The sequence below is a fragment of the Vidua chalybeata genome, chromosome 3 (assembly GCF_026979565.1).
Source record: "Vidua chalybeata isolate OUT-0048 chromosome 3, bVidCha1 merged haplotype, whole genome shotgun sequence".
In the NCBI taxonomy this organism is placed as follows: Eukaryota; Metazoa; Chordata; class Aves; order Passeriformes; family Viduidae; genus Vidua; species Vidua chalybeata.
The window spans coordinates 33,340,590-33,357,674 of record NC_071532.1 but is presented as its reverse complement, the minus strand read 5'-3'; the positions used below and the strand labels follow the sequence as shown (position 1 = coordinate 33,357,674).

At 38.0% G+C, this 17,085-nt stretch overlaps 1 protein-coding gene across 5 annotated transcripts in view; it reads left to right on the top strand.

Annotated features, from left to right (window-relative positions):
- Positions 1 to 17,085, top strand: part of LCLAT1 (lysocardiolipin acyltransferase 1) — a 111,872-nt gene that overhangs the window by 45,701 nt on the left and 49,086 nt on the right. For all 5 annotated transcript variants that reach the window (XM_053937801.1, XM_053937799.1, XM_053937802.1 and 2 more), the window contains 2 exons: positions 6,681 to 6,827; positions 15,331 to 15,447. In XM_053937801.1, the coding sequence (XP_053793776.1) occupies positions 6,681 to 6,827; positions 15,331 to 15,447 (264 nt within the window). The remainder of the gene's footprint in view (positions 1 to 6,680; positions 6,828 to 15,330; positions 15,448 to 17,085) is intronic.

Sequence of the window (17,085 nt, the reverse complement as noted above, 5' to 3'; positions counted from 1 at the left end):
GAGTGATGTTATGTTATGTTATTCTGATTTTACACAGTGCATCAAATCAAATAAAATTGAAAATAAAGTTTAAGATGCGTACTGTAACTAGAGGTTTAATAGTCCATAATGACATTTATAGCATTTTGTAAGTAGCACTAATATAATGGTAGAGTTAATCACCTAATCGTCCGTATTCTATAAAAATGGCATAATTTAGGAAATGAAATGAAATTTTTAATATGAAGTGTCCAAATAATATCCTTCTGAACCACAATTAAGGCACTGAATATTGAAAGAATACTTTCCAAGAAGATAGTATATCTCTGGGTGTTTTATATACACACATATCTTGCTGCTTCTGTGACGAGTTTTTCCCACATGCTTTCACATGCTCTGTGTGTGTTCCTTGGCTGAAAGATACTAATTCTTTAATGGAATATTCTTTCTAGAAGGTTCCACGGTTATATTTTCACAGGTGAGGCACAGGCCACTGTATCTGACTAGCTTGCTGACAACATTGTTCTTGCCCTGACAAGAAAATCTTGTGCTGCAAACCTTGTTTGAAGAAGTTTCTAATTGTGTTCTCAGTAAACAGTAAGCTAAATCAGGGGTTTGTACTGGCACATCCTATATTCTTCCACAAGACAATGAAGCAAAGCAAAGCAAATGAAGAAAGCATTAAGACTTGAATGTGACTTAAACGAACATAAAATTTGGAATAATTTGGTACTGAAATAAATGCATGAGAACTATGGGGAAGTCAAAGATAAAACTAACTGATCAGAGCAAGACCAGAATATTTTTGGTTTTTTTCAGTTACCTTGAAAATCTGTGTTTTTAACATTGTTTGTTAATTGTTTTAATAGGGAAAAAAAGGTTGGTTAGGCTCCACATACATTGGAAGGGATGGTATTCTGTAGAATGTATGGTAGACTACATAGCAATATATATAGATATAGATATATATGAAAGATATAATCTGATATATATATCTGAATATATATATATATGAAATATATAATCTTAACTGGAAATTACCATAAAAATAATTTTAAAAGACATGTAGGTTAATGATCAGAGTCTGTTAGTGCAAGGCAATAGCAAAAGCATGGTGGTTTTGAAATGGACACCTCACAGATTGAATCAAATTAAGAAATAGACTGAATCAGATGATTCACTGTAAAACCAAGAGCACTACTGTGAATTTGTATTTGTGAATTTTATCTCTTAGTTTATCTTGTAATTTGCTTAAAGAATTCACCAATCAGATAGTAGTCATTCAATTCATTATACTCCGGTTAACTAAATTATTGGAAATGAGCATGGTTAAAGAAAACTTGCCAGGAGCAGAGATTGTACTTTATGAGATTGTTTCAAGAAGCATTTTTTTTTTCTTTATTCTTCTAGTTTCTCCTCTCAAACCATTACATTAAACATAAAAAAAAAATTATTTGCTTTGGGCTTTTAGATATAAAACTACCTAGGAAATAGGAACAACAGCAAAATGCCCAATTCTAATTGAATTTGCAGAAATGTGCTTATGAGTCTATACTGCATAAAACTCAATGCTGTATATGCACATTTACACCCTGGCTTCCTGTGTGATCTTCTATGAACCAGCATCTTTGCAGTACCCACAGATCTTTGAAACAGGGGACATTCACAACTGCATATTTGTTGCCTTGTGGTAATTTTATGCAGCAAAACACTAGGAGTAACAAACTGTTAATGGGCCCAATTATTTGTGTACTGTGGGATCAGGAGCTTCTGAGTGATTTCCCTTATTAAGCCTGGATGTCTGGTTCCCTCATGCCTCAAAAGCCCTGATCAGGACCAGACCCCTGTTGAATACAGACACACTGAATAAGGCTTTTATTTTCGACCAAGATAGTGCTATGAAGAAACAGTGAGTAATCCAGTTGTAGAAAAGAGACAGGATGAATGAATATAATAGCAAAGCCCATAGTTAGGCCGTTTACCTTCCTATTTGATTCTGAAATTTTGAGTCACTTATTGAATTTGTTTGCAGGGGGTTTAGTATTGTTAGTTGTTCTGTTACACTGCTACAGGTAACACACTCTAGATACCATTTTCTTGAGGTGTGTGTGTGTGTGTATGTTTGCTTTCAATATCAGCCATAATATCCCTCCTTGAGATGTGACATTTTGGAGGATATCTAATTTCTGAGGTTGAGTACAAAAAATTGTGATACAAAACCAAACAAAGGCGCTTTTTTGGCACAACTCAGCTCTTTCTTGCTTTTGTTTATTGTCACATCCACATTTGGTATCTGCTTATTTCCAAATTACCTTTGCAATGAAAACACGCTAAGGAAATTTCAGCGTTGAGTGTTGTTTTCTTCTAAAGGATTTTGGGGTGAGGAAAATAGAAGTGCAGGGTCTTAGAATTTAAAAAGCTTTAGACTTGGAGCTGGCATTTTTAATACAATGCTGCAAATTCTCGACCTGCATAAGCTGTAGTTTGTTTTATCCCCAAGGCAGTAAGGAAATTCTGATGTACAGCACATCTCTCTATTTCAATAGCAGACTTTTCTTTTTGTGGAAGCACATTTTTTTTTCCTGCACAGAATTACATCCTAATAGGATACATATCATTACTGTGTCTGTGTTCCTAGAGATGTTAAGCTGCTTGTTTATTTTTTCAGCTCTAAAATGTTGATTTAAAGGTCAATGCGGCTAGCTATTCTCTCTGGTAGGTTTTTGCACTGCTGTTTGGCAATTTGAAACAAGAGCTGTGCAGCATGATGCTTTTTGTATGCCTTTCCAAGCAATGTTAGTCATCCAAAATGTCGGCTGCGATAAGAAGATTATTTTAGCAAAGAAATGGATGTGCATTGTTATGGTTTCTTTAGCATTGCTGTTTCTCTGCTGTGTTTTTGTCATCAATGATTTCTTAAGAATCTGCAAATCCAAAGGCAACCATTTTTCCCCAGTCAAGTAAATGCTGCCTTTGCTAGGAAAATTCCTGTTGTCCAGGAGTTTTTAGACAACCAGAAATGCTGTGCAAAGAGAGCAAAATACATTTAATTCAGTTGAACAATATGTTGACCTAAACTGAATAGCAAGTTTTACTGCAGGCTGCACATGGGAAGGGACTGCCTTCTGCTGCTTTTTCATAAATATATTTAATTCCTCCTGTTTCCCCATGCATTCCTATTTGGCTCCCACATCATGTCTTGGACTTGTAACATGTTATTTCTGCAGCAGCACGATGCAGACACACTGGAGTGGAAATCAAAGCAAGAGCTGCTTTTGCTTTGCTCAAAGGCAAGCAAAAGTGGGGCTTCCTTACCCACTTGACACTGCTGGGGTGGTGAGACATGTGAACAGCAGGCACTGTCCCCACTGGTGCATGAACTAGGGCTTTATAGAAATCAGGAATTCATAGTTTTGTTGCCTGGAGGCCTTGAAGCATGAGCAAATGTGGAAATTTCTCCACAGTCATAGATGGTAAAATAGCTTGGCCCAGTGTGCTGTGCTGGGGTAAGTCAGGAGGAAACCTGGGTCCTTTACTCTTGGTCATCTATCTGTTAGATAATCTCTTCTTTTTTGAACAGTCAGGACTGTTTTATCTAATTAGATATACACTTAAAGACAGACACATTCTTCCAGAATACTGGATGTTATTTATTGGAAAGGTTAGAAAATCAAACCTGTTGTTTATGTTAAAAACTGGATGCCTCCCAACTCCTTTCTCAATCCTTCTCCCTGACATCGTACTGTCATTACATTACTGCTTCTGTTTAATTATTCATAGTCCATATATAACACCACCACTTAGAGCAGGAATGAGAAACTACTGCACTCTATCCTCTGTTTTATGCAGTTTAGTCAGGTAAAGTACAAGTCACCCAAGCAGCATCTTTTGTTGGTAGCTAAAGGTGTTTATAATTGGATGCACACAGTGCTGTTGAAGAATGATAGCTAGAGTGAGTTTATGTGCAAGTTTTGATATAATTTAAAGCCTTGTGCTGCATGAAGAAGGGTAGGAGAGAAGATGGGATCTGGCAGCTTTTTCCATATTCCCTTTGTTATGGACCCGAATCACTCCTAAGGAGCTGCTGACCTGGGAAAGTATCAGCAGGCTTCCTTAAGTGAGAATTTATTTTGCTCTTTGCTTCCATTCTTTCAGCCTACAGACTATGCTGCAATGAGAACACAAGGACTGAATAACTTAGGCCTGATGTGTAATGCCACACAATAAAATGGCTCAGCACAGTACAGGTTTCCCTATACTAACTTAGGTGTAGTGTCCTGTGTACATAAAACATACAGAAGGTCTGGACTGAGAGCTAAGAACGATTGGAAAACTCTGAAACCACAGTAAAACTTTCATAATCTCTGTGTATTTTTCCACTCTGTCCTGTGGAGCATCTGCATTTCACAGTAGTAAATGGGATGGTTCAAGGCGTTTATTTTTCTGCTCAGAGGGATTTTGTCCTTTGTGTTGTCCATTTTTATGAATTTGCTATCAGATGAAGTATGACAGAATATCTCAAGTTGGAAGGGGCCCAAAAGACCATCAAGTCCAACTCCCTGCTCCTCACAGGACTGCCTAAAGCCAAACCATGATCAGGAGCATCAGTCCAGGTGCTCTTTGAATTCTGCCAGGTGAGATGCTGTGATGACTTCCCTGGTGACTGACCACCCTTTCAGTGAAGAACCTTTTCCTAATTTCCAATCTGAACTTCCCCTGATGCAGCTTTGTGCAGTCTCCACCTATCTTCTAGAGCAATGAAATGCTTGGGCACCATTTGGTATGAAAAGATGTCCTCTTTATATAACACTAGTGTGGAAATGAAGCCCTGATTCGTACAATTTCAAATACTAGTGTGGCACCATTTTTGTGCCATGTATTGTAACAGTAGGAAATTAATACATGCCAAAAGATAGCATAATTAAATTGCATCAGTTATTTTAAAGTTACTGTGAAATGTACCTTTTTTTTTCCTGCAAGCAATTTGTTAAACATGGATAGCCTCTGTTAATAAAGCTGTACTGACACTTCTTGATACTGCAGATGTGGGAATGTACTAGGTGCATAAATGCACATAAAATGTTATGGTCAAAGTTGAATTTCCCTTACAAAGGATTTTTCACAAATATAGTATGCAAATATGAAAAGATTTGCTGAGACTGCATTCTGGGCATTTCTTTTCTTAAGTCATATAACCACTTCTAGTATTCAGTTATCTGAATATTATTGATTATCTGGATATCTGAGATGCATTAGATCCAGATTGCAGACAGTTTGTTAGTTATTCATGTTCCATCTGTTTAACTGATTTAAAAATTAGAAGTATTTACCCCATTATATAGCTCACAAATGTTTAACAATACAATTAATGTTTCTAACCAATACAGAAGAGATAATGCAGCAGGTTAATGTATTGTCCAGGCTGACTGACTTACAAAGCTGATGGAAAAATGAGTGACTTTAATAAGTAGTTTTCTAGCATATGGTCTGTATGAGATACTGCTATGAACAGAATATAAAGGAATCCTGTGAAGAGGAGCTGAAATGAAGGGCAAGAATAACATGCTGTAAGTCACCAGCTTACTTTGCTGTAAGTCACCAGCAAAGGAAAAACAGGCTTTGAGAGTGGTGGTGAGCAAAGAGGAGAATGGGCAGCTGTGATGTTTTCTCTTTGATGTGCAGGATCTCTCTGCTGGTTTTCTGATGAGGTACAAGCTCGCCAAGTACACTGGCAAGGCTCTTCTGAGCCCTATTTAGGAAGGGAGCATCTCAGGCATGTGGTGGAGCTGGAGCCCTGATTTTTCATCCTGCTGTCTGAGCTAATGGACAGAACTTATGATATTATGTGATGTGCTGTACACTATATACTTGTGCCAAAAAGAGCCAAGAATACTTACTGAAGATAATTGGATGTGACCTCTGAGCTGCAGGGTCAGCAGCAGTTGCACTTACTTCAATGCACTTACATTGTCAATTTGAGGGCAGGCTGCAAATCCTTGTGTGTATTAATACAAACAAATATATATAATTTTTTATTCTATAATCAAGTGTAAAGATGAAAGTATTTTCTTCTGTGAGTAATGAAAATTATAAGGTGGTATATGTAATAAAGCCCTCAAAGGAACAGATACTTTCTGGTTTTAAATGCTTCACCTCAGAGAATCATGGCATTGTTTAGGTTGGAAAAGACCTTCAAGATTATCGAGTCTGAGCACATCCCTAAGCACTGCATCCCTAAGCAGCACATCTACACAGCTTTTAAATAGTCCCAGGGATGGTGACTCAAACACTTTTCTGGGTAGCTTGTTCCTAGGGCTAGCTTGACGATGCTTTTGGTGAAGAATTTTTTCCTAATATCCAATCTAAACCTGGTGCAACTTAAAGCCATTTCCTCTTGTTCTGGTGAATGTTACCTGGGAGAAGAGATCAACCCCCACCTTGCTGCAACCTCGTTTCAGGACAGCATTGACCCTATTCTTGGTCTGGTAACTTGAGTTTTGAGTTTTGAATGCATTTATGCATTCTTTTTTTTACCAATCCAGAATTCTTTTTACAAGATAACCAAGTGCTCTTAATCAGAGTTGATGACAGGGGGGCAGCAGATTGGGTCTAACCTAGTTTATAAAATTCTTTGGAATAACAGACACTGTGGAAGTTTCAGAGTGAAATGTTGCTGAAGGTGTATTTTTTTTAAACTTTAGGCTGGGCAATGCAGGTTGCAGCCTTTGTTTTCGTTCAGAGAAAGTGGGAAGATGACAAGAGCCACTTCGAAAAAATGCTGGATTATTTCTGTGACATTCGTGAACCACTACAACTCCTCATCTTCCCAGAGGGAACTGATCTCACAGGTAGGCTGCATTTGTCATCCTCTCAGGTAATGTTCAACATGGAAATTCTTTGTTGTTTATGGAAAGAGTTTAAGAAAGTCCAAGGCAGGAGCAAGACTTGGTTCTCATGGGTAGTAGAAATGATAGTAAATGATCAAACAATGTGCTGATTCATGTGAGAGGCACAAACATAGTTCTACTGGAAGACTTTGCCAGTCTTCCTGAAATAACTTACATTGCACAGCATCTAGTGATTGACACTGCTTTTCATTGGTCAGTGCCATACATACACTGTATTAGCAAAATCAGGCTTCAAGACCTGGAATATATCACTTGCATGCTCCTATTTCCTGAATTACTGTGACAAAATAATTTCATACCAGTGAAAGAGGGATTGAAAAGGTCTAATGATTCTGTTTGATTTCTTGCCTAATGTTTTAAGAGGGAAACATGGAGATACTTGTTCCTTAGGCCATGTAAGCACTGGAAGCAGTCTGTATCTGCCTCTGTAAAGGAAATATCTCTATAAAACAAATGTTGAGATTATCATGGGAGTAAATGTAATGAGTTTGACCCTGTATTATTAATTTTTAATCAAATATCTACCTTAATACAGGTATCTTATGGCATCATTAGGAAGCTGTTAATCAAAGTTAAAGACAACTCAAGTACCTATAATAGAAAATACTGTATGAATGTTCTGTGGTGGTTTGTGCCTCCAGCATGATGTCTGATTGGATAAACATTATATTTAAATAGAAAATTAATTGCAATTAAGATTCTAACTTTTAGCTTATTTAAAAGATTTTTGCTATTCTTTTCATTGCAGATATTCACAAATCATATTTTATTGCAAAGCCATGTCAGTAAATAGTAGACATGGTATAAAAATAACTAGCATATGGTGCTATTTTTCCTTCTGTATTCCAAATATCCTTAAAATGGGTATGTGTGTAGTATTCAGATGCTATCACACTGTAGGGAATTATCATCACTTGATCAGCCTTCCTTGAAGAGAATCAATTCATTGAACATTCCTGGACTGCTTCACGTGACATCTCTTGTTGAATTGGTTATCTTGTATGTGAAGTTAGGAAGAAGGGTGGAATTTTCTTCACTAAAAGAATGGTGAGGCACTTGGACAAGGTGCCCAGAGAAGCTGTGGCTACCCCATCCGTGGAAGTGTTCAAGGCCAGGTTGGATGGGGCTCTGAACAACCTGGTCTAGGTTGCCCATGGTTGCAACCTGGTCCAACCCTGCCCATGGCTGGGGGTTGGAACGAGGTGATCTTTAACATCCCTTCCAACCCAAACCATTTCAAGATTCTCTGAAATTATCTCACTTCAACTTTTTTTCTTTGAATTCATGAGGAACTGTTTCCTCCTAGCTCTGAATTATGAGGTACAATCTGTATCTTACTCATGGAGTCAGAGGCACCTCCTTAGAGCACTCACACTCTCTGAACAGGTGTTTCCATCTCAAGATGTCTGAAGGAAATGGATTGTTTGGAATTTATTCCATAAATTATGTATGCCTTCTGTTCTCTAGAGGAACCTGATATTCCTGAGAGACAAGAAATTTTTAAAGAATTGAGGAAGCTTTGTACTGTTTTAAAAAAGATTTGGCTGAGGACTGAGACAGCCGCAGTGTGTTAACATTTGTGCTGCAGAGTCCAGAAGGCAGTGGTGAGGATGCTCCCACCTGAATGTAAAGCTGCTTAAGGAAACACAGGGTTTTCTCTGTGCTGTAGTTACTGATATAAATGACTTAGGCTAAACTTCAATATAAGCTGTTGATACCCTCCACTGAGAAGCTCATGGGAACAAGTTTCTTTACTTAATTAATAAAAAAACTAATTGAATTTCTGAACACAGGTTGTTGACAGATTTATTTTTTCTCATTTGGTAATATAATTCTGTTGTTCTGATTTCCCTTCTTTATACCTGTGTAACATGTTCTCTTTAACTTCACAATGCCCGGTGGAGATGCACTAACTGTGCTGATCTTCTGAGGTCGCCACAGGTGGGTGTGAGCAGCCCAGGAAGAAGCAGAATGATGGGAAGGATGGAGTGATAGGTAGGGAAGACAATAGGGCACTGCTGTGCTGACTTCTGACATGTTAAACTGTCCTGTGTTTACCACTCTTAAATTGCCATCAAGTATTGAATGCCACTTGGATACTGCATTTGTGCATAAAAGGATGAATAGAGATGGACAAAACCCTGGGGTTTTTTCTCTGGAAGCAAATAGCTCTCCCTCTCTGATTGTCTTCACAGGAAATATTGCTTAATATATATTTTAAAGTACTGTAGGAGACAAGAAAAAATCCGTTGACAAGCTAATCCTGACCAAGCAGTAAATTTATGCCATATAAGAATGCTATAACATAATGTATGTACCATTTTGAAGAAATTATTTTCAGAAAACTGTTGCATTATTGACATATTAGGACCTGTTGCAACCTCATGTTCCATCCTTTAGAGTAAGAAATAAACTGGTTTTTTTCTGAACAGTTGCTCAGAATTGTAGAGAACATTTTGCAAAAATAGAGGCAGTGACACTTGTTTTCTGGCCAAATGGTAAAACTGCTAATTACTTCTGAAAACAAAATTCCTCTGGTGCTTAAAACGAAGAGTAACATTCTACATGACTGAATAGCAAAATTGCTGTGCAGCTCTGTGCTGCTCTCAATTTTATCCTCCCAGTGGCCATGTGACAATGATAGATTTACTCCTCTTTATCATATTTTCAGGTATTCGAGAATGAAATTTCAAAGAAATGTAAAGTAAGACTGTATATATGGGCTACTGCCTCACTTTAAGGTGGTGAAGTACTTTGCTGTGGAAGATGCTACATAAATAAATTTTAGAAATAGTAATGTCATGAACCCTGAACATTGTATTTGCAGACTGGATTGCATAGGGGCTGAGGTAATAATTACATAATTGTATACTTATTTCTGATAGGTTGGCCATCTTTTCACTCTGGAGTACTTGAAGGTTAAAGCTCAAAGGTATTTTATTGTAATTGTTTAAAAAGAAGCCCTCAGCAGGTAAACATGTAGCCAGACTTTCTGAAGCCCTGAAGAAAACAAAGCAGCCATGAGTCTTATGCTTCCAGAAAGCTGGAATACAACCCACCATATTGCCTGTTCTTTTGTTTTTCCTGGTGTTCCTTACAAGATTGTTTGTAGTAATTCTTCAGAAAGCAATAACAGAAAAAAAGAGTTGCTGTGTTGCTCTGTGCCTGGTAAAGCCTCATTTCCTCTGGATTTGTGTGTGCATCCCTGTACGTGGTCCTTTCTCTGTACCAATGCTCCTTTTCCCGTGTGTTCCCTTCCATGTGATGTTTCCTCCGCAAAGCTCCTGCCGCTGCCGTGGCTGTGGCTGCCCCCGGCCAATCCCGTGTCACCCGACAGACTCCGCATGCCGTGCTGAGAGCCCTGGCACACCAACAGCCACGGACCCTGCTCTGCATTCACCCTTACTCACATCTCTACTCTCAGAAGCTTGCCTTTACCCAGGTTTTTCTAAAGCTTCTGCTGGGCTGGATTATCTTTGAATCTCTTGTCCCTGATAAACTGTGTTTGCAGGGGACAATAGCTTCAAAAGTTAAGGGGAACAAACAGGTGGACAGAGTGTGATTGCACAGAGCTTTTTTCCTTGAGGAACAACTAAAAATCAAGTAGGAAATCTTGCTGAAGTTCAGATTTTGGCAGGAGTGATGTGATGTGGATGACAGAAGGTAACACTGAACTGCAGTTGGATTTTTAACTTTGCTAGTAAATGTGAAGTGCTTTGGTAGTGCAAAGAAAATATTGATCAGAAGCACAGAAAGGGGTTACTGTAACGTGGAATAGGTTGAAAGTAGCACAAGTAAGAAAAATTGCTTCATTTTTTCTCAAAATATTAACTGTGAGCCAATAAAGCTTTATCATATCTATGCAAACCTCTAATAGGAAAATGAGGATTTTATTTTTTATCCAAATTGAGAGACTTTTGGAGTACTCATTTACTCTTTCACTGTCTGGCACTAATATAATTTGAGAGTACTTGAAGTCATAGAAGAACATGCATGTTTTTATCAGTGCTTTTTTATCACAAGTGAAATTAAAGGAAAAGGTAGTACTTGATATTAAATTTCAGCTCACAAACTAAAAACATCATTTTACTAAAAAAAATTGAAGTTGTTCATTTTATGCACAGCTTTTCAGGAGCAAAAGTGATTTAATGTCTTTAAAATCTGTAACTCAAAAATAAAAAAAATGTGTTAGCAACATTTCTTCCTTCAGTTACTTTAAATGAAATTTTAAAGTGTGGTGCTTCTAGAAAATGCTGACTTTGAGCTTTTCCAGTAATTTTAGAGTGTGGCAAATGGGATTTGGAAAATATATGATCAAATTATTTACCAAAGATGGCATGTGACCACAAAAAATTTTGGCCGGAGCCCTTAAATTCTTGTATTTTTGTGTAGTTTGATAGTTGCTCTGCAGAAATGTCTAAAGATTCAAATAAACTGGATGGTTGTGCCTGTCACCACCCCAAAGAATATGCTCTGAGAACCTGCATATATTAGCTGAAGGAGATGGGGGAGGAGAGGCAAGTTGGTGTGAGACCTGAGGAGAAAGGGCATGAAGCAGCTCTGGAAATGTCCCATATCACCCTCAGTTGATAAACTGGTGGCTTTCCATAAAAATAAGTTATTCTCCTTATTCTTTTTTAACAGTAAATAGAACAAATGGGTTAAAATACTCCTAATGGGAATGATGAGCAAAAACTTGGGGAGTAAATTTGCTTTGACTTAAATACAGTGTAAGAAAGAAAATACTTGTTCTTAGAAAGCAACACTTGCTCAACTCTTCAGAGGGTTTGGTGACAGGGGACATTACCTTTAGCCAACCAAATGATGTGAGTGGCCTTTTGAGACTGAGGTAAACTGTGTGCATTTCTAGGCCCTGTTTCAAGAGCTGCTTGATGCTATTTGTGTCAGTAGTTTGGAAGAAAAGAATATATGTTTTCTCTTTTTAAGGAAGTTTTTAGGCATCTTTCATCTTTTTTTTTGTTTTAATTATTCCACCTAAGACTGTTATAAACTTGCCTATGGAACAATAAGACATCTGCATAAGTTTTGCTGCACTGACAGGGTAGCCTGGTCTATTGATTATGGGATTTTAAAGAGATGTTGGTTGTGTGAATTCCCTCAAGCTGCTGAGGATGTAAAAATGAGTTTCTAATTTCCTGGATTGGTTTTCTAACCTCTAGGTTTCATAGAATGGGGAGCATTGCATGTTCTGCCTTTTGTTGGCTCTGGTTCTGAGCAGCAGAGTTTGCTCTGAATCTCCCCCCAAAAGTTTGGGCACCAGTGTCTGGCAAAAGGATCTCAAACAGCAGTGGGCACCAAGGTCCTTACATTGGATGAGATGGCAGTCAGAGCATTTAGTCATACGTAATGAAAGAGTAAGAAACTGGGTTTTTTTTCCAATGCCAAGATTATGGGAAGGGGAGGAAGGGCGTCATTCCTACTTTTTTTGTAGTGTAGAGGCTTATCCTCCCCTCGCTTTCAGTATATCATCAAAGCACATTGACCTTCCTGACTTGCTGTAATAAATAATGTTTAATGCACAAAGAGCTGTTATATAGGCTTTATAGTTGTTAGGAAGGGGAGAGGGAGATGATTTTTCCAGATGACAATGATCATTGTATTAGCCGGGAGCATTATTCTAGTTGTAAAATCCCGTTACACTAGGGTCATGCAAAATGGGAGGGGAGCAGTCTCTGTTATATAAAACTTAGAGTCCAGAGGCAAGACAGGCATACAAATGTCAGGAAATAGCTGAATAGTGTTGGCCAGTGTGCTGATGTCCAGCTGTTCACACGTCAGAAAGGCAGTGCAGTAAAGGGAAATTTGGAAGATGTTTTGCAGATGTTTACAGTGAGTTCTTTCCAAGTACAGGGAGGTGCACCTAGAGGAAGTTTGAGGATGATTACTTCAAGGTGATGGGCACTGGAAGTCCCAGATTTTTCTTGCAGCATCAATTAAGTTTTACGCAGAGAACGTAAGTGCCCTTTCACTCCTTGCTTATCTTTGGTGCAAGTTAGGAGTGTTTTGCAAACACCAAGGAGCATTTTCATGCTCCCTGTGAAGCAAAGTGCTAGTGAGCAGACACACAGAGATAGTTCTTCTGAGTGCTTATTAACTGTGTGCACTTTGAGGTGCTTAAAACTTAGAATTTTTTTTTACACTGCTTAACTTTATGTAGATGTGTATGGCACTTGTGTCTCAAAGCTCTGATTGACTTGATTTGCAAATTGCAAATTTTCTGAAGTGAAACCCAAAGTTGGATATGCTGAAAATGAAGAAGATGATACTTCTGTCCTTTGGAAACAACAATACATTACCTGAAGAACTTTTGTGATAAATTAATTTAAAACATTTTACTTGAATCATCCCAGAATCTGGAAAGGAACTCTTGGTTTGGATATTTTTTATAGGAACACACTTGGTCATCAGTGTCATTTCTTAGAAAATAGTTTTAGTTCTTGAGCTAATACTGGTGCACTTAAGAGGTAGAATCTGGTTTTTTTGGAGGAGCATTTAATAATTACCAGATTACTGTTGCCTCTTCAGCTGTTCTGGCTCACTTAGCAAGTTTTGCCATTGCAGTGGGAGTCTGCAAGGCAAGCCCCCTTTGCTGATTCAAAATAGTCATTTACACTATTGAATGGAGTAGTAGTTGAGCAGACAAAAACAGATATTCTGACCATGTGGTTAAATACATAATGTATATGTCCACGGGAAGATAAATTATAGTTACGTAGCCAAGTGTAATTTTAGTATTTCACACATTCCGTAATTTTAGAATACTTTTTGAAGTTGTAATATTTTTCAATTATTTGTATGTTTTGGCAATTTGGCAAGAATTAAATCTTTGGATCCTCTTTGCTGAATCACTTGCTTGGCTACTGTGCAACAGCTTTCCTTTCCTCCAAATCACATGGTCAGGAAATCTGTGCAGTGAATCTTAAGGCTTGCACACATGAAAAGCAGCACTCTCAGGCATAGAAACAGTAGGTCACAGGGAAAAGATACTTAGTATGATAATATGTTATAGCATTTATTAATTGGTAGACAAACCTTTAGAGGGGCATCAACATTTTTGAGAAATAAAGAGGTCATATAATTTAGGGAAAAAAGAAAGATAGGGGAATGCTGCATTACAGCAAAAAGGAAATCTCTCACTGCTGTTGATTTGTTCACTTGTGCTATTGTACTTTTACAGGAAAAATTATGGTTGTAAAAGGAAGGATTTATCTCTAAGTGTCACTTCTGTTGAATGATTAAACAGCAATATGTTTTCCATTACTTTATCTCCCATCTTTGTTAAGCTTAACTGTGGACCCTTAAAAAAGATATTTTTTTTGCTTTAAAAAAAAATAGATTGCTTAAGCAGTGATTTTGTTCCATACATCTGTTGCTGTGATTTTGTCTTTTAAGCACCTGTAAAACTTCATAAATATGAGTTATTAAATAAGTTATTTGCTCAAATTGATTTTTGCCGTGTTGCCAAGGGAACATTGCTTATGTCCATTGCCTTTTAGCCCCAGGGGAGGCACAGCAGGACCCACAGTAAAGAACCGAGTGTAGCCAGCAAAGTCCATTTGGCTGTTGACTGAGACTGCTTGGAAGAGCCTCCTGCACATCACAGGAGAACAAATTGCCTCCTCTCCACCTGTCAGAAGTTTTGCTTTGGTGGCCTTGTCTTCCTTGCTTAGTAGTCTCTCTCAGCAACCATCCTTGGAAAGCCTTTGTTTTCTCATGAGAGGTTTTTGATTACCAGAGGTTTGAAACACGTTTGTCATGGGGTTTAGCCACGGTACTTTCCAGCTGCCTTGCGTGTACTGTGTGTACAGTGGCAGGTATGTGTTGGGGCACTGAGGTGCTTGGTCAGAAAGTTAAAATGGGGAGCTATGTGCAGCAGAGGTTGATGAATAAAACGTGGCGAGTTCAGAATGAAGATGTAAAATACCGTTTTAAGCTAGTAGGTTAACTGCGTTCCTCTTTTTAATATTTTCTTTCTGAAAAAAAGTTTAATGTGGTTAAACACTGACTTCGGGATATTTCTGTTCATAATATCAAACCTACATTTTGTAGGTTTTTTGAGTTGAAAAACCCCCAAAACACAGTGGAGCCAATTAATACATTTTATTGTAGATTGGGTATTGAAGTGTACAGAGAACTATTAACAGACTATTAATTCATAAATTCCAGATTGCTTTTGATAAAGTATGAAAGATTTGATGATGATTTGCTAAAATGAAATGAGAGGGTAAAAAGGCTTTTCTTGCAATCCACATGGCTCTTCCTCATACCATGGTATGGCCAACTGAAAGCACACTTGTGTCTGCCTCCACATCCCCGTACTGTGTGAGCTGCTGTTGTACCATTCCTGTCGTGTAATCATTCCATTTAATCCATGGTCTGCTTGCACAGTAACACAAAGTGCTGCTTCTCCTTCTCTCCTCAGACAATACCAAAGCCCGCAGTAATGAATTTGCTGAGAAGAACGGACTTAAAAAATACGAGTACGTCTTACACCCGCGAACAACCGGATTCACCTTTGTGGTTGAGCGTCTAAGGGAAGGTAATCCTGCTCTGTCCTTGTTTTTCCTTTGAAATGATTGTAACATGGAGAGATTTGAGAGACTTGATAACAGGCACTGATATCAGGAGTTATGCAGGGAATGAAAGCAACTTTTGTGTTGTTTTGTTTTAAATATTTTAGCTTGTTTAGCAGTCTTACATCAGAAAACTAGTGGAAAAAATCCCAAGGAAATTCAGCCTGTACCGTCCTCAGCCCCAAGTGGGTGGTTGACACTGAGCACACAGGCACGTATGTCAGTGCCCTCTCTGAAAAGGCTTCTGGGTTTAATTCTGAGAGCTGAGTAAATAATTGTTATGTTAAATGGACAAGGGGAATGCACAGCAGCATGGAAATGCAGCAAGTCAGCTGCCCAGTGCTGCCAGGTGTTTTGGATGATGGTGACTCAGAGAAGCTGTGTTGAAATACAAGTTGTGCTGCTTGGCAGGGTGGTGGGCAAGAGAATGTGTGATACTTGCTTTTTACCCAGAAGTGGTTTTCCATCCCAGTATTAATCTAGGGGTTAGGCTTGAGTCCCTATTATCAGGAGAACAGAGTATGAAGATGTGATTCTTACACTGAGATGTCTAGGAGTTGTTTTGGGAATGGGCACATTGAGGAGGTTTGAGGCCATCAGGATGTAACCTTTAAATGGTACAGATGTGCAGATGTGGCAGGGATTCAGGTACAGATGAGTGAATATTTGCAGGATATATGGTTGAAGAAAATAAACATGTACAGTAGATATGAAGTGACTTTTTTATAGGCTGGTTCTTCAGGGAAAAGCAATTCTAGATCTTTAACACATGCTGGTTATTTTGACTGCCAGAAGAAGAAGTTAGAGATTATTAAAAAGAATAGGGGCCTTCTGGTAGGTTTTTTTGCTAGCTGGAATCTTTGCTTGGATTTTCGAAGCAGACCTGGCTTGCATTTTACCTGCTTCCTTCTAAGCAGATAGCCTTAAATCACTGCAAGCACTTTGGAATTTTGTCCAGCTGGACAATCCCATTTCTCTATTTGACCCTATTAGTATTGCACATTCAGAGTTGGAGACCTTAGATTTTCATCTCTCTTGAATGTTTATTATTCAGTTTGCTGTAATAAAAAATTTTGCCACATACACAGTTTCAAAAGCTTGCTTTACTTAAAACTTCACAGCATTAAGTTAACCTAGTGCATAACAGTATTTCAAACCTGGAATAAATTTTCAGTTAAAGAAATGTTTTCCACTTGAAATATTAATAGCTTTAAAAAAATTCTGTATTTGCTGCAGGAGCAAGCTTTGTGGTATACAGTAATTTTCTAATTTTATAAAAATGTTTTTCTCTTCCATTGCTCTATGAGCAATCTTTGCAAATGAGGCGGTTGGGTTATAAAAAGGAAAATATTTGAGACTGATTAACTGATTTTATGCAGTAGAAAGCTGGGGAAAAAACAATAACGGTCCAGCCTTTGAAGTGGTTTTATGCCTCCTTTTTATTTAAGGCAGGCAAATATTGTGTGAAGTATTAATGTCCCTTTTGTGTTGAATTTCTAGATATTGGATACTTTGATAGGCATCGTAAGCTATATATATTATAACTGTATACTATTATGTAGTAAATTGTGCGTGAGAAGGTAGTTCAAGTAGCATTTTAAAGT